The following is a 27727-nucleotide window of genomic DNA, read 5'->3' as shown; positions in this document are numbered from 1 at the left end:
GTAGTTTATACTAAATCACATTGATCTTTTTACATTATGTACTATTTTTATGTGAGTTATAAGCTAAGTAGAAGTATATGCTTAAGATTTCTTTAAATCCTTTTATATCACAAATATTTTATTAATATATCATGTTTTTAAAAATATTATTGCATTCCTTCATATTTAACTTTGTTTAGTATCTACTATTTTGACAATACTGTAATAACTACTTTCTTTTGACATTATATATAATATATAATGTCCTTTAATTATCTACATAATTGGTTACAAAAAGAAAAGTATATTCTTCGTAACCGTTGATTTTAATTTGAAAATTTAAATCCTTGTAAATAACCAGTCTTTTATAACAATATTTCAATTAAGATTTTGATTGAAGTATTTCATACAGTGGTATTTATAATAAATAATAATCTAGAAGAATGGAATTTATATTAAATAATGCTATATGTAAAAATGTAAAAACTATTTCATAAGGAAATACAAATTTTGAGCTTTTACCGTTTTCCATTGATGATATGCATTTAAACACCTTAAGACTCGTAGTTTAGTATTATAAATATAGTTTTATAAATTATGTGAATGTATCTACAATAATTATAAATAATACAGAAAATATATTTAAGAAAATAACAGAGTTAAATAGTAATAAAATAATAATAAAAAGTACTTACTCCTGAAGATGTAATTTGAAGATGTATTAATAATGATGCGAGTTCAAGATCTTCGCTGTAATTGTTTTTTAATGGGACACTTCTATAACCTGATCGTAAACATCGAACCTAAATGTATAAATGTATTAAAAATAATAAAATACTTAATTAGTAATCTAAAAATAATAACTTTACACATACGGGATACGTGGCCTGTCCAATAAAATTACTATCACCGAACATATCTTCATCCTGCACAACGAATCGTATGAATGCGAAGTACGGGTTAAAAACTTCGAATTCACAAGATTCATTCCACATGGGATTGAATCCATTATCAGCTAGAATATTAATTTAATCGTTTTTCAGGTATTGAAATATTTAAATATATAACAATTTTATACTTACATATTGTTTTTGTTGTTAACTTTGTACCAGAATCAAAGTCTGCCCCTATAATTTCAATTTCAATGAAAGGACTAGCTATACCTCTTCCTGATCTAATTAAATGTCTTGCACTAATAACTTTCAAAGAAAATTTAAGAGATTCTATTCCATGTAAACAATTCTTATCATAAGGATTAAAGTCATCTTTAAACATAAACTCTGGTTTTAAAATATAACCGCAATTGCCGTTTTCTTTAAATTTTGCTTGATTAAGCTGCATTGATTTATCGCCAGTTTGATAATTTAATGCTACCATCTGACAGCCAGCATTCCACATTGACACAGGATTATAATTTGATGAATCGATACGTTGTCCTTTTGGATATACTCTGCTAAATTGAATCTGCAAAATTATGATTACAAACATTTTTGTCTTTCAAATTGAAAATGATTATAATTTTATATTATTTCACCTGATGATATTTTATGAAAAATTTATTTTCTTGCTGACACATAAGTTTTTCAGCTTTTGTTTCCGGAAAACTACTCATTTCATTAAATACAAAACCTTTAGTTTTTATTCTGTCTAAATTAAATGCAACAGATCTACAGTAAACTATTAGGTTAGACATTTCTTTAGCTATTCTCCATGCACGTTCCATTTCTTTATGTTGATTTTCCTAAAAAGAGAAGTTAAAATACATTATAATATAATTGAATAATAATAATTTAAATTTAAATATTATTAAAATGTATATATTTACTCTGACACTAGCGTTTTGAGCAGTTTCTTTAATACTGGACATCCATTCCAGAGCTGTATCTTTTGAAGAAGTTGCTACTTCAAATACTGAACACATACTAGGATTTTGTATTCTTAATATCCATTCTAATCCAGATCTACCGCCTACTCTTAATTCAACAACAGCACCCATAATATCCAATGAACCTTTCTGTAAACTACCAAACATCATAGAATCTGCTGACTGAAAGTAGGAAATAAAAAGATATATGACTATAATAAATAATAATGTTTAAGATAATAAATATAAGTCAAAATGACTTACATCTCCCTGATTATCTTGCGGTTTTATTTCTTCTACGTAACTAGCGGGAAACCAATGTTGTTTTTTACCTCCATAATCACCTCGCCACCAACCACCACTTTGCCGATGTACATTTGTTATTATAGCATGTTTTACTAATGTTAATTCATCATCTCGTCTTGCTTTATAATCATATATAGCTTTCACAGTCACCTTGAAAATAAATTAAGTTATATTTTACATAACTTATTACTTTAATATTGAAACTTACTTTTGAGGTAAAACTGGTAGGATCCATATAACCAGGAATACCATAAACAGACCCATCATCTACATCCTAAATGTAATAAAATAATTCAATAATGTATCAAAAAGGAATAAGCATATTTTTATTTAATAAGTAAAAATATAAAATATCATATACCAATTCCATTTTTCTAATAACATCTTGATTTACAGGATGACTTAATTTGATTTTTTTATACAAAGGGTGCCTTTCATAATAATTAACTAATTCAACCAAACTTTCAAATTGTACAGTCCCAATAGTATATAGACGTCCTTCTAATTTAATCCTACAATGCTTAATTTTTTTCTCTGCTCTAAAATAAAGAAAAAAGAGGAAAGAAAAAACATTAAAATTATATAAAGAAATATTTGAATAATTGGAAATCATATTTTAGATAATAATTAATGCTTTAAAATATTTTACCTGAAAGATATAGCATAAGAATTGCTTTCTTTTTCACTTGGTCTTACTAAAAATGCACCATCTGTAGGAATTCGTTTTAACATTTCTTCAGCTAAAGTTCGGGTACACTCAGCGTGCCACCATTCTTTTTCTTCGTGTTTATTTGGTTGTGGAACTGGTTCTTGAAGCGTGATTAAAAATTCCTATTCATTTAAATTAGAAAATTTGTAAATATTCTATTTAATATTAAATTTAATTTTATTAAAATTAGTTACAATGTTTTATTCTTACTTGACTTCTTAGTGGATGATTGCGGTAATGCGTAATTAAACTATATAAACTATCAAAACAATTAGTATCAATAAGATAATATTGCGTTTGACCCATTTCTTGCTTGAGTTTAATACGACAATGATTTACTTTTCCCTTGCGCCAGAAAGAGAGACAATAATCACCTACAAATGTAACGCATTGCCTAACTAAAAATGTGCCATCTCCAAGATGTGAATAACGTCGTAATAATTCTTCTGCTTCTTCTCTTCCTCTTGCTAGTTTGCCATGAAACCATTTTTCTCCAAAATGTAATTCGTCATTCGGTACTCCCTATATTATAATTAAGAATAAAGTTGAATAATACAATAAAATAAAATTAAAAGGTATTTGGTATATATACATACATCAGTTGGTCGTCGAACAACAGTTTCTTCATCATCATCGTGTTCAGTCTCTTGTGTTCTAGAAAATGTATCTGTATAGAACAATTTTTGTTGTGTTAACACAAAAAAATGGGGATTCCATTCTCTATCAACAGGATCTTCAAGATACAGAATGCCATTTTTAACTGTATTTCTAAGATCCATTTCTTGTCTACTTTCATCATTTCGAACAAGAAATGAAGTTTCATCAACGCCATCTGGTAATTTTTTGTGTTTTAATATAATTTTTCTTCTCAGAGCATGTGGTGATGGCAAATAAGTTTCATTTTTATCTACAGGTTGAACTAATAACATATCACCAAGTACATCTTGCATTGTAATTGCCATTTTACGTTGCTGAGGTAAAGTACAATTATCCTCAATGGATAGAATGACAGGGTAACTGCATAAAAAGTATATTTGTATCTTAATTCTTAAGTTCATAACTTAAAGATATTTATTCACACTTACTCAGAAGTAGCAAATGCGTGTTCTTTGATGGTTTTAATAACATCTAAAAATTTAATTTTTGTAGTGAGTGTATGTCCATGAAAAATAAAAGGCATTCCATCTGGCCCATCCCAACAATCAAGTTCTATACATCTACATCCGGCTCTTAATGCACGAACATAAGCTTGACAACTACTTTCACTACTAATTTGATCTCCCATTAAATATCTGTAAGAATATTTATATAGATTATTTACTTTTAATATATTTATTCCCAAACAAAAGGAAAATCATATTTACGTATTATGCGATGATGCTATCCAATAATGCGCAAGAGGTTTAGTCATATCTTGATAAATTCGTGAATACTTTGAATCCCAAACAGAATTTTGTTTTGAGAATAGAAAATCGATGAACTCAGAAAATGTAAAGTGCGGTTCTTGTACATCTCTTTGAGGATCTTGTAAATAATCTCTAATGAAACATGATACTTCAATTTCATTATTTCCTAAAGGATCTTGCTGTTCAGTTATTAAGAAGTTTTGGAACTCTTGGACGGTAACAAATTGTTCTGTTTTAGAATAATTAAGTAATTTACTCCAATCTGTAAGATTCTATAAAAATAAAAAAAGACAACCTATAAAATGAGATACATAAATATTAGAAATATTAGTGAATTAGAAACTTACATTTTGATCAAAGATAAGTTTATGATAAAGTACAACAAAATCATCAAAGCCAAGTTCATTTCGATTCCTTGTGTCTATTTCTTGAAAAAGTTCCCTAAGTTTATTTGTTGCTATTTTACAATTAACTCTAGGTAAAAATGCTTTTATATCTTTTAAAGTAACTCTATAAAATATAAAAAAAATCTAGTTAAATATTTCAAAAATAATACAAAATTGTAAAAGAAATGTGGTTTTTTACGTTTCTCTTGAATTTTCCATAGCATAAAATTCTTTTCTTAACCATCTTTCAACTTGTAAGGGATAAGGAGCTTTTATAGTATCTTGGACCAAGCGACGTAAACCTTTAACCCAAAGTTCACATTCCTTTTCACTAAGAGCTAAAATAAATATATAAAAATACATATGTTTAAAATAAGAATTTAAGCTATTTACATAAATAATAAAAGAATATAGATATATTTACCAGAAATTGAAAGAGTTTTAAGACGAAATTCAGAACCATAATATACAACAAAACATCTAAGATTTTCTATCCTTTTTGCATCTTCTGGCCATTTTTCAAAATCTTTAGAATGCTTTCCTACTTTAATTTCTTTGATTTCTCTTATTTCAACTAAAATCAAAAGACAAATCATTTCAAATGACTATGTGGTATACATTTATATATGATATATCTAATGCAAAAATAAAATACAGTATTATATATCAACAACATACATATAAGATATATTGTATGTCAACATAATGTATAATAATATGGTTTTAAATATAAAACATTTGAAAAGACAGAAGCAGCTTCAAAAAAAAATTTCTTTTTTTCAAATACTGTATTACATATATATGTTTTGCTGTGATATGTACAATTAGTGCATAACAATTATCATAAGTTTTGATTTTAATCAAAATCCCATGCTATCCAATGTGGTTGATCCAATATATCAACAGTATCCATGGGCATATTTGTTTGTAGACCAAAAATGAAGGAAATGTCCATCAAGATGTGCATATATATTTACATATTTAATTTTCTATTATCAAATTGGACAATAATAAGGTCAGTAAAAAATATAATTTACTTTAACATGAGGTATAAAACACGTACATAAAAGCTTATTAAATACAAGTCATTAACTGATGTAGGTTGTATCTTTATCATAAACTCACCCATATACATTATTCACAAGGACGTTTCCTTCAGGTTTTTGACCTATAAATAGTATCCTCAAATAATATTTAGCCCATTTTTGCTGTAGATATATCTTCATAACCATGCAAAATGTGTGCCTAAAATGTTAGGTGAAAATTCATTTTAATTTAATTATTATAAAATAAGTACTTTTTGAATATATAAGAATATATAATTAATTGTTAATCTCCTTGCACTTTCTAAATTAATAGTTATTAAATATGTAATAATTAGTAAATTGGTACTGTTTTTTTGTTTAGACGACGAAATAATATTATAAATCATATCATTATAAATCACCTTTAAATACTTTTAAGGGCTGACATATTTTTACCTGAACCATCAAAAGGTCTGAATGTTGCACTTCTTGCCCATACAATTTGTCTAGTTTCTCTTCGTATCATAAGAGTTTTCTTTTCTGGTCTTTTTCTTGAAAAAAATTTAGTTACTACAGTCCCTCTTTCAAGTTGACTGATGATTTGTTCCATTTCAGGTATTATACCATTCATGTTTAAAATATTGGAGCTTTGCTATAAGGAATTATAAATACTTTATTTCATTAGATTCTATATATGACTTACAAAATTAGAAAAATTTGATTTTGGACAATAATTTAAAATGAAAAAGTTAAGAAAAACTAGTTTTAAATTGCCTTAAATATAATAGAAAAAATTATTCTTCAAATTAATATATAATTATCTTATAAATAGTTTTTATATTTATTTTTATTTTTATATACCAAATAAAAGAAATTAATTTTATTTTTTGTTCCTCTATAAACATTACATTAATTTACAAACATATATATTCAAGTATGTCTAATTACAAATGTATATTAGAAACACACATATAAATATAATTTTAATTTTTAAACTCTCTAAAAGTTTAGAGATATCTATTATGTATATGAATATATGTCTAATTTTTAAATAACTTTTATAATATTACAATACAATATTACATGTAACATATGTTGAAAAATTATACTACTTTATTTCTAAGATGTTTTGTTTCGTATGGTTAATGTATAATTATTGTATTCTATTTATACATATATAGTTAAAAAATAGTTAACAATTTTTTCTATAATTATTGTAGTATGTAACTACGTTCATGATTATTGTTATTATATTCAATGGTTGTGATATATATATTTTCATTAAAAAAGAAAATAGATCTTTTAAATTTTATTTATATTCTCTTTAAATATACTACTTTCTAGTTGGCATCATATATTATAATATAGTTATAATATATAAATATATAATACAATATAATATAAAATACAGTTTTAAAAAAATAATCTATTATTTCATTATTAGATAAACTTTATTCATTAAATAAGGTAAACATAACCTACCATAAAACTCCTTTAAATTTTGTGTATAGCGAAATAAATAAATTTAGGAACAAAAAACATTTTTCAAACATACTAATATAACAAATATATTATAAGATCTAATATTTAAAGAAGGTAACTCTTTTTCATTTGTAATAGTTAACACAATATTTATAGCACTAATTTTAGATCTATGTACTATTTACTTTCTTTTTATTAATAATAAAATCTTATTATTGTTCCTATTTTATGTCACACAGTTAGATGTTTATCCTACCTGGATATAAAAATGGTATTTTCTTGATTATATGATAAAAAATTTGATTCTCTTATCATTTGTAGGTATCGGTCATGTCTTCGTTTAGTTTTATCTGGGGATTTTTATCCTAATTTAATGCAACATTACATATACTAATAATAACTTATTATATATTTTTATATAATAACTATTATTAAAAAGTATTTTTTGTATTCCATTTAACTTTGAAAATTTTGTAACGGTCATTACTTTATTTTTACATATAACATCTAGTTATTTATTTTTTTATATTTGCTACCTTTAGTGAAATTTAAATGTACAAATACAGAAATTATGTTTCATTTTATTCATAGCACGGTTTTATTTATAGACGATGTCTGTGAAAAGCGATACAAATTTCGAGCTACTTTGCTCTATTTTGCCATTGTTCGTCCTTGAGCTGTAGTGGAAGTAAGGGATTGAGTTTTGATCTGATTATAAGACCTATCTATGAGATCTGACTATAAGCCACACTTTCTTAAATTCGGGTACAGGATTTTAGAATTACATACACACAATGTTACACTTAATAAGGATAAAAGAAAATCGATTTTTTAATTCATAAGGAATAAAGTAAGACTGCACTTTAACGAGTAGATGAGAATGTTGGCAGGATGCAAAAAAGAGTATAGAGATTCGTGAAGATCCATAGATTAAAAATGAACGACAAAAACGGGGTAAGAAAAGGTCAGATGGATAAATTAGTATGCAGATTTATCTGGAGTAAATGAATGAGGAATGAAACGGGTAGACTGCAGAGCGTATATGCATGTAGGTAAATGTGTATTTATGACACGGAATATGGGTATAAAGTGTACTAAAATTGAGGAATGCAGATAAATGCAGATGAAAAAAGTGAATATAAAGTGATATAAAACAAAATGTAACTTAGGACAGCCTTTCTGGCCCGATTGCATATCTTAGTACTCTAAAGAAGGTTTCTTGGAGTACTTGCTATCCCTTTTATACCATCGTTATCGTATTTATTTGTATAAAATATTATCCATGATCCTCTGGAAAAGAATCCTCCAAAAATTTGATCAATTACGTTAACGTATTCTTAAAAATTCTAGTGACAATGCGAACAATAGTAAATGAGTGTACACCAATTAGCTAAAAGGAGCGCGAATCGTGAATAAAGTATTAATTTCGTAAGCACTGTCGCTTAAATCTTTAACTTTATATTTCTAGAATGTCATGCCTGTGTCACACTCTGTCCAGGAAATCTCCAGAGGACGTAGTATTCAGCCAATCGGATATGCGGTACACGGCCACTTGCATAATTCACCAGACGACACGTAAAGGATATCGAGCTTGGGCCTCGGCTTGACCAGAAACGAGAGTTGCTCGGGAATCCTGGGTACTTTTATGAGGCTTCTTTTCTAAAGAGGTTAGAGAGAAGGCACGTAGGATGTGTATGTACTTTGGAAAGGTAAAAAGATAAAGAAACGTAAAACTTCCTGCGGACTCTAGCTTTGACTGAACTCCATCCCTAACTACCTATTTTATAGAAGAATAACGACCAACGATGGACTCGAGTTTCTTCGGGCCACGACTAAATATATAGAGTATTTTCAAAATTTTAAAACATCTTTCCGGGTTTAAAAATCGACAACTGAACTGAATTTTACAACTTTCGTTAAGTTTTTTACTATTCTGTCCTGTTGATAACAAGACGGGAGTTACGTCTTCTCGCCGTACTGCCTGTAGCTCCTAGATAATTTTACGTATTCCACAAGATTATTCAATAGACCAGGTACGTTCAATGGACCATATGAAAGCATAAATACGAAAAATAAGAGGAAGAAAAAAGACGACGTGTAAATAAAGATACATAGGTTCCCTTATGAATATCTTTGGACGCCATTGTGTCGGTCAGCTATGCCCATTGAAGACGGTTTCTATATTATTTTCTCGTCTCATGTTTCTCCACAGCTTTACCCTTGTGTCTGCAAACTTTCTGAAGTCATTTTCACGTCTGTTCAAATTTGCTTTAGATAGAATTTTACGCGAAAAGTTTCACCATGAAAATCATTCCTATTATTGCTAAATAATTCGTGATATACTGGGATTTAAAGAGAAAATAAAAGCAACTATTTTTACACTTATTCAATAAAACTATCATAATATTGTATTAGGAATGTCTGAAATATAGAAAGAAATATTTGTTAATGTAATTGAGTGAAATTATTATATCAGGATTTTCATAGTTCAGAAGCTAGGCTAGACTGCGAATACTGCGTAGCTCTTAGCTTGGCATCGTTTGCCAAAGATGAATTTATCGAATATCCCGAAAATTACTAGATAAATTTTATTGAGACATATATGGAAATACATCTTTGACAAACGATGCCAATTACCAGGTCTCACCACGTGGAGGTGACTATGTAATCGAGACCCGTGTCTAAACGCATGATTAAAATATAGCACAAAACATGGTACTAAACGTAGTAGAATACATAATACAAAATAAATCACAATGCGAGTTTCAAAATAATTACCAAAAATGATTACAAAAAAACAATACCGAATATAATACAAAATTTGTTTTAAAATAAGTAAAAAAATAAATTACAATTTAAATTCCACAATGTAGTATACTTCACATCTGCAACAAAGGAAGAACAATTAACAATGACATGGAAATAAAAATTGAGAGGGAGAATTGGTAGTTGTATTGGATTATTGTAATATGAAATAAGAAATAATTTGTTAAAAACGCTCTGCCATTTTGGCGTTTTACGAGTCGCAGCAACAGTGGAAAAAATTACGCGAGCAGCCACATAGGATACTATATTTTTCGGGACTGCTTTTTTCTATGTTATATGAAAACGGGATAAACGTTTAATTCGCGATCGCGATATATCGAATTTTAAGGGATTTCGACGAATCCTCGATTATAATGTGCACAGTATGCACAGTAATCTTGAATGAATGTGCAAAAATGAAAAATTTCTGCAAGTTATAATGAAGCAAAGTAGCGAGCATAGTGACAAAAATAGTATTGAAAATAATAAAAAAACTACTAGTGTCTTCTTGTTGAAAATTCTATCTAAAAATCGGGATTAGTAATAGCTAAGGTGCTCTACTTGGGGTGACTCTACTTTTTCATTGACTCGACAAAAATTTATGTCAAGGGAGAAGCATGTATTAATAAAAAGAAAAAAAAAAGAAATCAAATTATTACTCTAATTTTGGAAACTACTCCGAGCGGAATGCTTTCTTATACTTGTATTCCATAAAAATAGCATGAAATATGTATGACAATGAACGAAATGATTTAAATTTCAATTTAGATGTACAAGAAAGCCCTAGCTTGATCCAACAAATATATCACAGAAATATATATTGCACGAGTGCTATCGTACATTAGTACATTAGGACTAGTGGTCACTATGCTCGGTACAAAAATGATAAAATACAACCACAGTGCCTACATGATGGATAACCACAGGAATTGTAAACATGCGACTTACCGACTGTTCACTTCTTCATATTGAAGCAACTATGGATCAACTGTCGCCTTCGTCCTAGCATTGGCATCGCACTGTCTTTCGCTTGTCATCTCGTTAATGTAGCGATGTCAACATTGATTGTAATTCATTCTTCTTTTCTTGGGACACTTTCAAAACACACTTGCGATATCGCGGACACGTCCGAACTTGTTTCGGTCGGTATCGAGGAAAAATATCGCGCGTAAACTCATACGAACGTAAACGTTTTACAATTTAATTGTGATAAAAATATTTAATGTCCACTATCACTAATGAAATTAAAAAATTAATATAAAATATTTATTTCAGTATTAAATAGATAATTAGAAATAAAAAATGAAATAAAAGTTAAAGTAAATAAATTAAGTAAATGAATTATTAAATAATAAATATAAATAAATAAATGAAATGAAGTATTAAAAATAATTAAATAACTTAAATAAATTATTAAAAGTAAAAAATAAATAAATTAATTAAATAAATTATTAAAAGTTAAACAAAAATAAATAAGTTACATAAATTATTAAAAGTGGAAAATAAATAAATAAATTAAACGAATAATTGAAAATGAATAATCAATAAATAAATTAAATAAATTATTATCAATGAAAAACAGATAAATAAGTTAATTTAGGCAATTCAAGTTTCGATGTATGCGTCATGACGACCGAGAAGCAAGTGACATGTCCTGTGACCGTTGGGTGTCTATATGGACCGGTGTCTTTACCGAGGTCAAACGAAAAGTCACGAGGTCAACCGATTTACCAAAGATACGTGAACCTTTTCTAATAGTTACTATATATGCAAATATATGCTTCGTATAGTTTGCAATAACAATGTGTACAGTAATTAACATATGTACAATTATCTTTTCATATAAAAAATGCCATTTACTTCCTTGTAACAACAATTTTTAACGTACAAGTGTTTAAAACGACTTTTTAAAGTTAAAAAAAGGGAATAGTGGATAAAATTGATATTAACCAAAGGAATCCTCTATGTCCCATACCTATAATCTATCTTAAAATAAGCTAAAATTCGTGTTTTTAATAAATTTTACAAATTTACATAACTTATATATACATATTACCTAAGAATGTTTCCACACATTTTAATCGTGCATTCATAGAATTCTTTAAAAGTATGTTCAATAAAGGTGATCATAATGCTCATGTATCATATTTATAATATATATATCATGTAGTGGAATTTAAGCACATTTTAATTTATCATTTTCGTAACAGAAACATATTTGTATTTGCTACATTGTTATTAATAAATATAAGACACTTCGTTTGATATTCTATATCGATAATTTAGCACATGGCTATTTCAAAGATGAAGTATTTGCACACGACAAAAACGCATGGCTTGATTAATCGTAGTCAACTTCAAGTCGATCAGAAATCGAACAACCGGTACAACGTGGTGGAATATTTTCGCGCGCTAAAACGAAACATTCAATATCTCCTCAAAACGTTTCGTGAAGTAGTGATATCACTAATTGATGTTTTAAATGCTGAAACCGACGAAATATATATTTAAGAACAATAATGCGCCGTATCGGGTATTACTTCGTAACATTGGAACTACAGGTTACTTTTGCAACATTGCCGTAATATTTACAAATGCATCACAGCACAAGTTTAAGAAACTGTGAGAAACTTACTAAGATCCAAATATTTAACTACCAACATTTTACCACATTTGGTGGTAATATATCAAATATGGAAAGAAGTGATGTTATACAGTGCAAGTCGAATAACGATACATGTGCGAAATGAAGTGATATGAGTACGAATCGTATAATGCAATAGCATAGTCACTTATTATCCATTGTAGATTCTAGATTTCAATTGTCCATTGGGATATTTGGTCAACCTTTCTCAGAGTAGGCTCGTTTTAAATAGTTTACCTACTTTTTCTTTGTTTTTGACTGCTCGTTTGGGAAAAATAGTGACGGAAGTGCAAATGTCCATAACAACCTAGTGCGTCGTTAGCTATTATTTCTTATATTTTTAAAATTTGGTCTGCTGATAAGGATTTTTCGATTTACTTCGCTAGAATAATTAGTTAACAAAAATTAATAATTGAAAAGAAATTAATAAATAAAAATAAAGTAATAAATTAAATTAAATTAAATTAATAATCTAAATTAGTGAACAAATTTAATAAACCACGTTAACGGAATATTTGTCTACGAATAATCAATGTTTGCTTCACGATGACCGACAGACAAAGAACTTCGTATTTTTCGCTTTACTATATTATATGTGAATTAAAAAAATTTGGTTAATTACTATACATGCTTTTTTAAAAAGGTGGGAACTATGTTTTTCATTTTTGTGAATAATAGCTTTTACCTCTGAAATATCCCTGGTAGCATATTCTCATAAAATAAACGTTAGTTAACAAAGATTTGTGTTTCCTTAATTCCATTTATATTCACTGTATTAAACGTGTGTATATTAAAAAAAATATATATATTGAATAGCTATAAATTATAATTTATGGAGGAAGATAAGGAAAAAATATTTGGATTTTAAGGAATTCTCTTCATCAATTTTATTATCAATTTCTATTGAAACTATATTATCTAAAGTTAAAGAATTCTTTTAAAGTTGAACCAAGAGATACAAAAAATTCACTGATAGATTTAAGTGTTGATGATTCTTGTTTACAATTTAAGGAATGAATAGGGGATAAACATGGTGCACTGTGTACTTCAAAATGTACACTTTCCTCAGCTGTAATTTCCTGTAAAGAAGTTGTATCTAAGTTGTTATAGTACAAACATTTTTATATTTATAATACCAAAACTTACATAATTGATATTTTCTTTGTAAGACTTAATATATTCAGAATCATTATCATTTTTAAATCTTTTAAATCTTTTTAAAAGTACCAAACAATTATTTCCTGATTGTGTATCTACATCTGCTTCATTGTCTTTCTTCAAATACATAATTTTTGATGCATCCAAATTAATCTGTTAATTAAATATCCTTTTAGAACTTATTATGATAGAAAGGTACAAGTTTCAAAATAGCAAAAACTGTCATAAACCTCGGTTTCTACATTTGATCTTTTTCTTTTACCAGCAACTATTGGTATATTTTCAGATGGAAATAAATTAAGATTATTATGTCTTAATGGCTTTCTCGAACTGCTATCCTTTCTTAATGTTTGTCTACATTCTGCATACTAAAATATAAAAATGATGTTAGTAGTTGTTAAATATTAACATTTGATAGAAGTTATTATTTCTTGACAATACCTTCTTTATAGAACTTTGTATTGCTTCCATCCATAAATTACTATCATCTTTCTCAGAGTAAAGTAAAAGTGTTTCATTTAAACAAGTAACACAAAATAATCCACCACTCAAAACGGATTCAATTTTACACTTATTTAATGGTAAGACGCAACATACAGTCAATGAAATTTCTGGATCACCTTTACAATACAATAAAATATCATTTAAAAGAACAAAATATCTTCTGTATGCCGAATTTCTTCGTCTTGAAACTCTCATTAATGCTCCTTGTTTAATCAATTTTCTACCAGGTTTTACCAAATTAATTGGGTTTATAATACATTTTTGAAGTTTTAATAATTTTTGTGTTTCTTCATATTGTTCAATGAAGGTATTCATATGTCTTGCAGCTTTTTCAACTTCTACCAAACATGCTATAAAAATAAATAATTTATTATGCTTATAATATGTAAAATTGAAATAACAATATTCTATGATATGAACATTGTTTTACAAGTACCTTGTAAAAGATTATACTCTTTGTGTTTATTAGATGTATGTTGCAAGACTTCCCTTAAAAGTAATTTATATCTGGGTACCCTTTGTATTGGCATAATTAATAGTGAAGGTAATTTTCTTCCAACTTCTGGTCTTGTTTCTTGTTTAGTAATAAAATCTTTAAATACTGCATCATTTTCTTGTTTAGCCTACAAAAAGAAATTTTTTTGCATAGATAGAAAATAACAAAATAATAATGTAATAACAAATACCTGTAGTAATGATAAAATTTGTTCATAATCATAAGCATAAACAGAATATAATTTAAAAAATGGAGCAACTTTATGAAATGCACTTGTAATATTTTGAGGATCCTCTTTTAGTTCTTTTATTAATTCTCCACTAACATTGTATAATGTTTTTATGTTCTCGGACAATGTTAAAAGCAAATTGTGGTTTAATAATTTCCTTTCAAACATAGGTTGTACAAAATACTGGAAAAAGAATATAGATATTTATGTTTTATAATTATTAATATATAAATACATTTAAAGAATACCTCCATTAAGGTTTCTAAATGTCGTAAATATGTAACTTCTGTAGTAAAAATTTCTTGAATAGCTTGTAACCTTAACCTTCTTTCCTTTTCTTCAAATTGCTTCTGATTATCTTCATTTAAACTGTTGAGAACTAAAAATATAAATATTATAAGTTTCTTGTTTTACAATTAATTACTAAAAAGATAAGTTATTAATTATACAAATTATCTCAAATTTTAATTTAATAAAGTAAGTTGTTATTTATATACCTTTCATACGACTACGCATACTTAAAACATTTCTATCATTTATAATTTGCTTTAATTCAAAACTAAGAGGAGTTTGTGGTGATCTTGAAGAATTCATAATTGCAAAAAATATTGTTATTTATGCAATTAATAAATAATGTATTTTATCTTTTCTAAGTTATATTATGAATATGTTTGCATATTTATTTAAAGATGCTTTGTTTGTTTGAATATATACAAAATTGTAAAGTGTTTAATTATTATATTAACTTCATGCTTTTTTACAAAATATTATATCTGTTAAAATTCAAAACTTCAATATTTTTACAGAAGCTTTTATCTTCTAAATGTTTTATTTAAATTTAAATTTGTTGATAAATTTTGTGCTGCTGATAGATCAACTACAAAATTTCACTAAAAACTAGTAGGGAATAAAAATTTTCAAATTGGTGAGACATTTCAAATTTATACTATGATGTTGGTCATATTGAAATAGTTAGGGACTACTATGTATAAGTTGCGGAATATTAAAACATATGATGATGAAGTGACAATTTGGCGAGAATCAAATTTGATAATACTTGGAAGCTGTATTCTTACAAATCTGTCATTATCTATAGTGACACACAAGAGAACGATAAAACGTCAGAAATATAACGTTACAGTACAACATTCATCGTTTAAAGAAGGTATGATATGGTTGATATGTATCTTAGAAATTTTACGAATTCGTGTAACAGCTGTGAAATGTCACATTTATTGAATAATAATTGATTTAAAAGGATGCATATTTATAGAAAATATAAAATATATACCATTGTTCATATCTATTTCTTATATGTAATTACTTAATTACATAACAAAATGTGTAATTGATACGTCGTTAATTAAATGGTATTATATCTCACTTGGACTATAAATAAAAATAAATTTTATATATAAGTTATATTAATAATTTTTAGATATTATTATTTATATAGACTGTGCAGATTTGATTACCAAATAGGTTATGATGCATGCTGTGCTTGTGCAGTATATGTTAGGTTATGTTCTCTTCTGCTTATAATTGAAATTATTAATAATAAATTCAATATTCAGGTTTTGCACTTTAAATTCACCTTTTTGCAAATCAAATTCATCCTTTTATAAATCAAATTCACCCTTTTGCAAATTAAGTATTTCTACATAAATATTTTATTTAAAAAAACATCAAATATAAATTACTCAGTAAGAAATTAAAAATTTTATTAAAAAGAAATATATTAGATATGTATTTAAAAGTAATTTCCAATTCATTAAAGTACATATGTATTTCTTGAAAAATGTTTCTTTGATGGGGTTTATCATTGGAGAATGTGGCGGTAGAAAAAGTAAAGTATTGCGTTGTCTAACCAAGATCAGAGATTTCCTTTGTCTTTTATGCAATACATATGTACGTTAATGAATTTGTAATTAATTTTAAATAAATATCTAATATACCTCTTTTTAATAAAATTTTTTATTTCTTCCTGGTTAATTTATATTTGATGTCTTTTTAAATAAAATATTTATGTAGAAGTAATTGATTTGCAAATGTGTGAAGTCAAAATGCAAAATCTGTATAAAATTTATAATATATAGAATTAGATGAAATTTTATTTTCTATAGATATAAAGAGTGTCTAAATAGATTATCTATATTTATAATGTAAAATTAATCTAAAGTAAAATAAACAAGTTTTTAAATATTCATTATAAGTGAACTTCAATTGTATAGATTAAATAAATTTTTAATAGTTTTAATGATTATTTATTTTAATTATGATTTAATGTCAAAGAATTACATTTTCCATTCAAAATTTTTCTATTACATTAATCAAGTATAAGTAGATAAAAGATAAAAATGAGACAATAAAATTTATCAATCATATAACAGTATATGACAATTTTCATTTAATATTATTATTATTATTTGTTTCAGGATATTCAAGAATAGATTTTTATTTGAAAATGTACGTATACAACATGTATAAATACTTTTTAAAAGATTTCATACATGGAAATTGTATGAATATAAATTATTAGCTATTATATCAATAACTAAAAACAAATATTACATAATATTTAAAATGCCACAAGTGGATGGTGCTACAATACCAGTAACAAGTCAGAACAGTGCAAGTGTACATAATAATCGTAATATAAGCAATTCAACACGATTAACCTTGAACAATATGAATACTGCTAGGAATAATAATAATCAAAATCCATTGGTTAATGCAAGGGATAGATTGTTTTATGCAATATTTACTAAAGCTGCAGTAACTTATGCGAGGACAGTTCCACGATCTGTTAGAAGATTTATAGAATTTATAGTTTTATTGAAGGTAATATTATTTTTAGAATAATTTACTTATTAGTAGTTAGATAAGTATTATTGTATAGAAGTGAAGTAATTTTAAATTATATATTTTTAGGCTATAGCAGCATTTTTTGTGTTGGCTTATATTCACATAGTATTTTCACGAGCACCAACTAATTGTTTAGAACATATAAGAGATGATTGGCCTCGTGATGGCATATTAAGAGTTGAGATACTTAGAAATGGGGGAGAAGATTATAGTATAGAAAAGAGTTATGCAAAAGAAGAAAAATTACGACAAGAAAAAGTTGATGATTTAACTAGTGCTTTTGGAATATTAACTAGAGATGGGTAAAAGAATATGCAACATCTGTTTTTAGTATAAAACATTTAATATTTGTTTTTCTTATTATTCTAAGTTATGTCTTTACTTTATTTCTAGCTTTATCAATATTGAACCATCCACTATTGATGAAGAACGTGACACTACTAATGCATCAAATGAAGAAAATCGTGATAGCTTACCTGAAAAAGAAGTACTTGTTACAGATGCTACTATGCATAAAGGAACAGATACAATTTTAAGTACTACAAATGCAACAGATCCATTATTATCTACTAAATTCTGGAATGAAATGAATATAGACAGTATAGAAGTAAATATAAATAAATAAATATTGCGTATCTCGTTTGAAATGTTTTAGATTAAATTGTATTTAAAATATTAATATTTCAGGCATCAGATGAGAAAGCACACCTAAAAAATGCACAGAATAATACTGTAGAACAAGATATAAATAAATCTAATAAGGAAGATGTTATTCAATCTTCAAAGGATTCAAATTCTGAAGTTAGAGCAGGTATAATTATGATTTTTTAAGAATTTTAGAACACCAAATAATATTAGTAGTTAAATTATTATTATATTTTTTTATAAATAAATTATACTTTTTTAGGTGATGGTTACATCGTAGAATATTCATTAGAATATGGCTTCCTGAGATTATCACCTGTAGCACGGCAAAGATTGAACATTCCTGTAAAAATTGTTACTTTGGACCCTGTTAATGATAAATGTTTTGGTGATGACTTTTCAAGATTAATACTCGATGAACTTCTAGGATATGACGATTTATTAATGGCGAGTATTAAGACATTGGCAGAACATGAAGATAATCAAGGCTTTTTACGGTAAATAAATTTTGTTTATTTTTCATAGTTTATGTTATTTAATGTTGCTACTGTGATATGACATGTCAATTTTACTATGTAGAAATGTGGTGACTGGAGAACATTATCGATTTGTAAACATGTGGATGGCCAGAACTACATACCTTGCTGCATTTTTTATCATGTTAGTTTTTGTAAGTATATATATTTTTTTAGTAATAATTATATGTAATTTCAAATATTTGTTACCCATAAATCATTCATTAATTATCAACAATTTTAAAGTGCAAGCGATCGGTAAAATTTAGATACTTTTCATTCTTTCAAGTAAAATATTTATTTACCTTCCATCTATTTATATATTAAAACACGTGATTTTATGGTTTATAAATTCATGAATTTTCAAAGTTAAATATTTTATACTACAAAAAGTTATGGTATATTACATATTGTATGTAATATTATTATAATATTGAATTACATTATGACATTTACAGCTCCAGAATGCTCTGGAGCTGTAAATTAGATTTAGTTTCATGTGCTACGTGTTTTCGATCTGGTTATATTCCTCTGACAAGGGGTTGGTATCACACGTATCCACACGACAACTCAGTACGTGTAAAAGGATATGGCAATCAATTCAAAGTAACCACGCACTGAGGTAACACGCGTATAACTCTAACCCCCGTAGTCTCACATCCTGTGATCCCCGTGGAATTGAACCGTCGAGTATAAATCAACGTTATTAGAGGTATCATATTCGTTACAGGGACCCCCAAGTCGGTAATTTTGTATTAAATTGTTCTCAAATATATCTTATTGCAATCAGTAAGAGATAATGATTGTTAAAAATTTTGGTCCGACTTAATTGATTAATGATTGCTACTTTCTTCTATAATTATTTTAATTGCTATAAAAAGATAAAAATTAAATCGATAGTTAATTTTTCTTTTTCTTTTTTAAATGAGTGCTATTTTAAGCACTTTTCGTTATGAGTAATTTGTGCTCGGTAATTGAAAAAGCGATTCACACTTATATTTTATCGGTAGCTATATTCTAATATAAACAGTACACGTGTTTGATGAATTTTGGAATTTCTGGGTATTCCCCGGGTGTTAGGAAGTGATTGGATCATATATGGACCAACGAATACCGCCACTCGTGTTTAATGGGTTTACACCGAGCGAACAAATGAGTAATATTGCATACTACATGATTCAAATGGAATACATTGTATAGCAGTCTACATCTAGTTCATATCTAGAATCCATAGTGGATATAGTGATAAGTCAATTATTCTATGCATGAGCAATTTTAGTAGAAAAAATGTTGAAATATGAAATGATTAATATGATAGAAATTTGCAAGATTTTTTCATCAATTTGAATTATAGTACGAATGAATTATACAAATATTAATGCAGCATAGTATTTAACTTTTCTTTTTTTAAATATTGTTAGCCACTTTTATCATTATTTGTTAACAGTGAATATGGGGTTTATTTCAGAGATAATCAACTTTGCTTGTATTTACAATTATGTACATGTTTAATGGTATGATGAAGTGCCACGCGCAAGTGAACATACACGAATCACGTAACAATATGCAAATAGGTTTACTTACTATATAATAGATGTCGTCATTAGTTCAATAGGCATATATTCTAATATTATTTCGTAATTCAAATATTATTTTGTAATGATTTTAAATTTACGTAAATTTTTATAACAGTAGAAAATTATCATTGCAACACTATAAATCGGTATCATTAATGTTAATACTAATAATAATTATTTTATTATCATATTTGTGAAAGAAATAATTTTGTTTTGCGTTGATAACATAAATTGTGGTATCTAATGTAGCAACTTTATTGTTTTGCCGTATACAAAGACGATTGGATTAAAATAATTTGTTCGAATACGATTTATGCTAATGATCATTTTTTAAGTATCATTTTATAATATTCCGAATGAAATATATTGTCACTCTTTTAGTAAAATTCATCGTAATATTTCACGTAAAATATTGAACGAATGTAATCCACGATTTGAATCCAGTGTCACAACACGTGAATGTTACTTTAGTGCTCGGAGAACGACCTTAGTCGACTGTAAAGTCACGTGTACGGAACAGTCGTCATCTTTGTATTATCCGCATATCCGCATACCCTCTGTCATGTGCACATGTGTACTCTCAATACTATTCTCTTTTCTTTTTCCCAATCGTTTATTTCTTTCTTGTTTTTATTGAAAATCTTTTTAACATTTTAATTTGTCGCTGAGGTTATTTTGTAAATCGGGAGAAATTTTGTAGAAATTTATAAACAATAGAAAAGGTTTAAAAAGATTTAAAAGAAAATATTTGGGGATAGTGAAATCAATTTTTATTTGCATATCAGTAATTATTAAAAGTAAATTTGAATAATACGAAGATGCGTCGAGTTCAGCTGAAATTACTACTGTGTACAGTTAAGTATCTAAAAAAGAAAGTATCTAAAAATACTGAGATGCACGATATATTTTTTTAAATTAACAATAAATAAAATATATTATTTAATATCGTGATTTTCAATGTTAAATATGATTATTATTAATCACACATATTTATTAAAGCGTTGATAACAAGTCTTTTGACTTCGATGGTCATAAAGCCGCCATATGCAATTTTAAAGTTAGCGTTATTTGACGTGGGTAAGGTGTGTGCGATAAATTTGATTGATTATTGAATTTGATTATTATTCATAAATCGTTGAAAGTCATTTTATTTAAACAAAAACTGCAGTTTTCACTACAGAATCATTTCTGTTTAATGAATGTAGTATATTGCTTCTTAAATAGTAGCTTTTAAACGATATTTATTTTAACATGAGATTGAAATGGACGAGATTGACAGATTTACAAAAAGTAGAGTTGATCAGTTGACTTCTAAGAGACTCACGTGAGAAGAAAACTATAATCTGCATTTCATCGCTTTTTAAGGTATCGATAATTATACGGAAAATCAGTAAACGATTTATTTTTTAATATCGAAATAATATTTGATAGGAATATGTATTTGAGAAAGATATTCCTTTCATTTTAATCGAATTAAAATTTTTGTTGTTAGACAGAAATTTTCTTCTTTTTGTTTTTGATCGAATTTTTGTCAGAATATTGCATGTAATTTATTTTTTATTCTTATTTAAAACAAAAATTCTGTCTTTAATATCACATTTTCTGTAAATATCATTGTCCCATCTGTGAAATACGATTAAACGTTACTGTTACCAAGGTTGCCCATAGTAAATAGTGAATTATCTCGAGGGTGCCAGGTGCTAGTTCAATCTGAACCATTCGCAATTCGATTGCACTATTCGCTCTCAACTTGGTAACCGAATGCGATCGTTCAGTTTGCAATTTGTTTCGCGTCGTGTCTTTATTGCGATTTCCTTTTTCGAGATAATAAATATTTTTACCTCTTTGTTACCTATCTATTGATAATGCATTGAAAAAGAAAGAATTTATAAAAATTATATGCTTTTTGCTATCGTTATCACTTTATAAAGTAATCAGAGAGAATTTTAATATAACACTGCTTCGATTCGTAATAGGGCATCATTTATAACGCGAATACAGTATCTTATTCGAATTTGAAATTAAAAGAAAGTATTAGACGAACGTCCATCCAGATAAAAATATATCTGAATTATTTTATTGAATATACTACCGTCGTTTAAAATAAAGATAAACATTTATTTTTATCTTTCGATATTTTTTGATATACGATAAGTTTCGATATTTTTTATATCAATGATACGTATAATCATTAAATTATTATATGAAAAAGCAAATAAAAATTTATTAAATTTTCTATCATCCTTTAAATTTTATTTTTAATTATGTATTTGGTTATTTCAGACTATTTCCATCTCGATACTACTACGGTACTCGCATCACCAAATCTTCATCTTCATTGGTAAGTGATACTTAATAAATGTGTTAAAATGTATCAATTTGATTTTGCTTATTTCAATAATTTTATATCGTGCGTTCGTTTTTGCTATAACTTGAGTTATTTTTTCGCGTACAAGTATTTTTAAACGAAAATCGTGTATTTAATATATCAATGATAATTCAGCTGCAACTTTTAATAGATTTACAGGTTGTTCTTTATATGTTATACAAATCAAATTTTTCAATTCATTTCACGCGCCATTTGTTTACAATAAAGTAGATATGACACTAACACAATATTTATAAACGTCGTTTTAATATCCTTGTTTTTCTTTTTTACGAAATTTTCGATCAGGAAATTTTAAATTAGAGCAGGGATTTTACGTTTTTAGAAATCTTTGCATTCAGATTTGGATGAATATTAGATATTTTAATTTTAGATAAGTTTAATTTTAGATAAGTTAGATCGTCTACCACAGGTCCAAGTGGCAAATTTAACGAAAGAGTTAATTTTAAATATGTTCATTCGCACAAAAAATATACTTTGTGCGGCGGTTTGATTTATCCTTTTTTTATATCGATTAATCTCTGATTTGATCTATCTTATGAAGAGATAACCATCCATTATATCTGATAATTCCGTACGATAGAATTAAGTGATTTCCATATCTGCAATATCTGAATCATTAGTTGATACTGTTTTTCGTAAAAATGTCTTTATCTGTAGAACAAATGCTTAAAAAATATCTATTATCTGAAAATCTGAGATCAATGCCCTCTTATCTTGGTATTGTTCTTAAATTTCCTACATAATTTTTACCCTTCTCTTGAGTTCATATCATTTATATAAGGACGTTGATCAATATTGCGAGAATTCTTAATGATTGTCAGTTGCTTGTAACACACCTTCGTAATAATGAATGGATTACCTTTGTCCACTTTCGAGTTACTCGTCATCTCTTTGACCGTCGTCATCTCGGCGAAGTTTATTTCGATGTTGTACCGACAGTTCACCTATTGGAAGAAGAACAATGTTCCATATATAAGTGGAATACCAGTGTTTGGGACCTCGTGGAAGTTTATATTTCGTGTCCTCAGTTTCCACGACTACTTCAAATTCGTCTACAATTATTATCCGGATGTTAGGTACGTCGGGACAATGGATTTCTTCACGCCAGTCCTGTTCATACGGGATCCAGAACTGATCAAGGAAATAGGGGTGAAGAATTTCGATAATTTCCCTGATCGCCGAGGTTTCGTTACAGAAGAGATGGATCCGATTTTCGGGAAAAATGTTTTCTCCTTGAAAGGTGACCGATGGAGAGAGATGAGGAACGTGCTGAGTCCCTCCTTCACGGCCAATAAGATGAGATTCATATTCGAGTTGATGGGCAAGTGTTCCTCCGATTTTGTCAATTATCTGTACGATCATCCGGAATGTTGCACTATGATAGAGGTGAAAGATGCCTTTACCAGATACTCGAACGACGTTATCGCCACGACAGCTTTTGGCATAAGCGTGGACTCGATGAAAGATCGAGACAACGAGTTCTATAAAAGAGGGCTCGATATTTCCTCGTTTGATGGTGTTTCTCGTCTTGTAAAATTCATGTTGTTCCGGCTGAATCCGTATCTGACGAGAATGGCGGGGATCACGTTTCTATCTAAATCAACGTCGAAGTTTTTCTGTGACGCGATTTCCAAGACGGTGAATGCGAGAAAGGAACAGGGTATCGTTAGACCGGACATGATTCATCTATTGATGCAGGTTGAAAATTTGAAGAAATCTAGTTCGCATCAGATGCACATCGACGATATCGTAGCTCAGGCCTTCATCTTCTTCCTGGCTGGCTTTGACACCGTTTCCACCTTGATATGTTACTTGGTTCATGAGCTGGCTTTGCACGAAGATGTTCAGGAGCGGCTGCGCGACGAGGTAGACAGTTATTTAGAAAAGGGGGACGGGAATATTTCTTACGAGGCCCTATTGGAGATGGAGTACATGGAAATGGTAATATCCGAGACGCTTAGACTGCATCCTCCAACGTCTTTGGTCGATAGAGTTTGCGCGAAGAAGTTCGAGTTACCTCCGGCGGCGCCAGGTTTTAGAGCCGTGACAGTGCATCCCAATCAGAATGTTTGGTTTCCTGTTTTTGGGATACATCGCGATCCCAAGTTTTTCCCTGATCCCGAAAAATTCGATCCTGAACGATTTAATAGCGAAAATAAGGGTACTATCGATCCTTATGCGTATATACCTTTTGGACTTGGACCTAGGAAATGTATTGGAAATCGTTTCGCGTTAATGGAAACCAAGCTCTTGATTGTTAACCTCTTACAGAAGTTTGTTATAAAAGCTAACGAGAAGACGAAAAGACCTATCGTGTATCAGAAAGGTAATTTTACGCTTATACCGAAGACAGGATTGTGGGTTACTTTGGAAAAAAGAGATAATTAGCTATTAAACTATAATTCGTATCGCTATTGAGCTATAATTATGCATAAACGAATGTATAATTTGTTATGTCCTTTTTAACTTAAAATTATTATAAATAAACTGTTGTTGTTTCCCTTTTAATATATATTTATTGTCTAACACAGTGAATACTATTTCGATAAAAATCAAAATTCTGCAGCTGGATATTTTGACAGGTTTGACAGTTTAGCCTCAAACGTACGAATTCTCCCGTTTTCTTCTTCATCTTTGAGAATATCAAATTTAATCGAAAACGCGAGTATTATAATTTTGGAGGGAATTAAAATTAAATGCCATTGTTCGATTTCTTCATTGACATGTTCTTCCATGTATTTCGTTGTTCAAAAACGGAGGAAATTATCTCTTTCGTGTCGTTCATACTCGTTTCATTAATAATCTTGGACGCATAATTTGTTAAATTACATTCAATTGTCTCAGTATCTCGAGTAGTATCTTACACAGTGGCGTACAAATACGCGGCGATGTGACGTATGCCATGGCATCGTTTTGCGTATTCCCTCCTCCTCTGCTCTCGCGATAAGCTTTGTGTTCACTGTCAGTTTATATTTACAACTTTGTAGCTCGGGATCGTCAGTTACTCGTGGACGAGTGAGCCATGGAGATCTTATCAAGTCTGTCGACGTTAATATTAGCGACTTTAATTATCGTGCTCTTATTCAAGTTTTTCGCTGCGGTACACCGGCAGCAAACGTATTGGAAGAATCACAATGTGCCCTACGTCAAAATCTCGTGGTTTTCTAGCCCATCGTGGCAATTCCTCTTCCGTAAAACATCGTTCATCGAGTACAGTAAATTCCTTTACTATTATAATCCAGACGTGAAGTACATTGGAACGATGGATTTCACGCTGCCAAACGTGCTACTTCGTGATCCCGAATTGATCCGAGACGTATCCATAAAGAACTTCGATCATTTCACCGATCACAGATCGATCATCTCCGAGGACGCGGATCCTATGTTCTCGAAGAACGTGTTTTCCCTACGAGGTGAACGCTGGCGACAAATGAGGAACATACTCACCCCATCCTTCACTGCTGCCAAGATGAAGTTCATATTCCAATTGTCATCGAAGTGCTCCGAACAATTCGTGGATTATCTGTTGGATCATCCTAAATATTTAACATCGATCGACGCCAGGGACATGTTCAACAGATTTACCATCGACGTGATCGCATCTGTTGCTTTCGGAGTCAATGTCAATTCGATGAAAGACAGAGAGAACGAGTTCTTCGTGAAAGGAAAGGACGTCTTTTCTAGTTCGTTCAACAGTATGGTTAAGCTGTTGGCACTGCGTTTCTTCCCACGATTAGTGAAATTGGCAGGCATCACTGTCATCCCAACTGACACTACGAACTTCTTCCGCAAGGTTATAGCGAATAATCTGAAAGAACGCAAGGAACAGGATATCGTGAGGCCCGATATGCTGCATCTGTTAACCCAGGCCAAAGACAAAACGACCACTCATGAACTCACTATCGACGATATCACTTCACAGGCGTTCCTTTTCTTCTTGGGTGGCTCCGACTCACTCGCTAATCTCCTGTGCTACATGGTACACGAGTTGGCCGTGAATCCGAATATCCAAGAGAGGCTGCACGAGGAGGTGAATCATTATTTCGAGGAAATGAAAGGGGAGATTTCTTACGAAACATTGTCCAAAATGGAGTACATGGATATGGTGATATCGGAGACTCTAAGAAAGTACCCGTCCTTGGTGTTTATCGATAGGGTCTGCACGAAAAAATTCGAATTCCCGCCAGCGGCGCCTGGATACGACGGCGCCATTTTGTATCCGGATGAAACCATTTGGATTCCCGTGTACGCGATGCATCACGATCCAAAGTATTTCCCTGAACCAGAGAAATTCGATCCTGAACGATTTAGTGCGAAGAATAAAGACAACATCGTCCCCTACGCGTACTTACCGTTTGGCACTGGGCCTCGGAAATGTATCGGCGATCGTTTCGTTCAGATGCTAGTTAAAATCTTGATGGCCGAGTTTTTGCACAAATTTAAAATCAAGACTACGGAGAAGACGCAGAATCCTCTGGTATTTAGAATAGATAGCTTCACGCCGTTCCCCGAGAAGGGATTCTGGATTGGGTTGGAGAGAAGATCTTAGATGTATTCGAAGACTTCGAATTATGTACTATTTGAGTTTGTAATTATCATTTGGGTGATTTCTATGAATAAAATTAGGGAAAAAATTAAAAAAAAAGAAAAAATATTGAAATTGGAATGTTTTATATGTATTATCTGTTACTATATCTCGAAGTAACAGAAGCAAAACTGTACACCAAATTATGCACGTGTAGG

The 27727-nt window shown here is 29.0% G+C and overlaps 5 protein-coding genes across 10 annotated transcripts in view; 3 read left to right on the top strand and 2 right to left on the bottom strand.

Moving 5' to 3' along the window:
* Window positions 1-567: 567 nt before the first annotated feature.
* sl (small wing phospholipase C gamma 1) lies at window positions 568-7488 on the bottom strand. The gene is made up of 19 exons (XM_017902325.1): window positions 7414-7488; window positions 6132-6327; window positions 5075-5224; window positions 4850-4988; window positions 4612-4774; window positions 4223-4536; window positions 3944-4150; window positions 3455-3875; window positions 3069-3380; window positions 2799-2980; window positions 2511-2688; window positions 2358-2423; window positions 2108-2299; window positions 1805-2026; window positions 1514-1720; window positions 1062-1443; window positions 855-994; window positions 675-782; window positions 568-588 (listed from the first exon to the last, which is right to left on the bottom strand). Exons 2-19 carry the CDS (start codon window positions 6304-6306, stop codon window positions 568-570), a joined length of 3579 nt encoding a protein of 1192 aa, XP_017757814.1. The 5' UTR covers window positions 6307-6327; window positions 7414-7488.
* Window positions 7489-13520: 6032 nt separating this feature from the next.
* Window positions 13521-15587, bottom strand: LOC108549100 (rac guanine nucleotide exchange factor JJ). The gene is made up of 8 exons (XM_017902342.1): window positions 15491-15587; window positions 15242-15372; window positions 14955-15176; window positions 14705-14891; window positions 14206-14618; window positions 13995-14132; window positions 13753-13917; window positions 13521-13685 (listed from the first exon to the last, which is right to left on the bottom strand). Exons 1-8 carry the CDS (start codon window positions 15585-15587, stop codon window positions 13521-13523), a joined length of 1518 nt encoding a protein of 505 aa, XP_017757831.1.
* Window positions 15588-16079: 492 nt separating this feature from the next.
* Window positions 16080-27727, top strand: part of LOC108549103 (membralin) — a 146670-nt gene continuing 135022 nt past the window's right edge. For 4 of the 6 annotated variants that reach the window (XM_017902349.1, XM_017902347.1, XM_017902345.1 and 1 more), the window contains exons 1-8: window positions 16081-16158; window positions 17429-17834; window positions 17925-18160; window positions 18252-18465; window positions 18546-18669; window positions 18766-19000; window positions 19083-19173; window positions 22879-22936. In XM_017902349.1, the coding sequence (XP_017757838.1) occupies window positions 17577-17834; window positions 17925-18160; window positions 18252-18465; window positions 18546-18669; window positions 18766-19000; window positions 19083-19173; window positions 22879-22936 (1216 nt within the window). In that variant the 5' untranslated portion in view covers window positions 16081-16158; window positions 17429-17576. Of the gene's footprint in view, window positions 16159-17428; window positions 17835-17924; window positions 18161-18251; window positions 18466-18545; window positions 18670-18765; window positions 19001-19082; window positions 19174-22878; window positions 22937-27727 lie in introns of all 6 variants that reach the window. The other 2 variants (XM_017902346.1, XM_017902350.1) reach the window with 1 other exon arrangement.
* Window positions 23811-25372, top strand: LOC108549104 (cytochrome P450 9e2). Its single transcript, XM_017902351.1, has one exon. It carries the CDS (start codon window positions 23831-23833, stop codon window positions 25370-25372), a length of 1542 nt encoding a protein of 513 aa, XP_017757840.1. The 5' UTR covers window positions 23811-23830.
* On the top strand, window positions 25972-27636 carry LOC108549105 (cytochrome P450 9e2). The gene has a single exon (XM_017902352.1). The coding sequence runs from the start codon at window positions 26007-26009 to the stop codon at window positions 27531-27533; it is 1527 nt and encodes a 508-aa protein (XP_017757841.1). The 5' UTR covers window positions 25972-26006; the 3' UTR covers window positions 27534-27636.

This window comes from Eufriesea mexicana, unplaced genomic scaffold (genome assembly GCF_001483705.2).
Source record: "Eufriesea mexicana isolate 0111107269 unplaced genomic scaffold, ASM148370v2 scaffold1830, whole genome shotgun sequence".
NCBI classification, from domain to species: domain Eukaryota; kingdom Metazoa; phylum Arthropoda; class Insecta; order Hymenoptera; family Apidae; genus Eufriesea; species Eufriesea mexicana.
The sequence above is the reverse complement of the archived record's forward strand: the minus strand, read 5'-3'. Positions and strand labels throughout refer to the sequence as shown.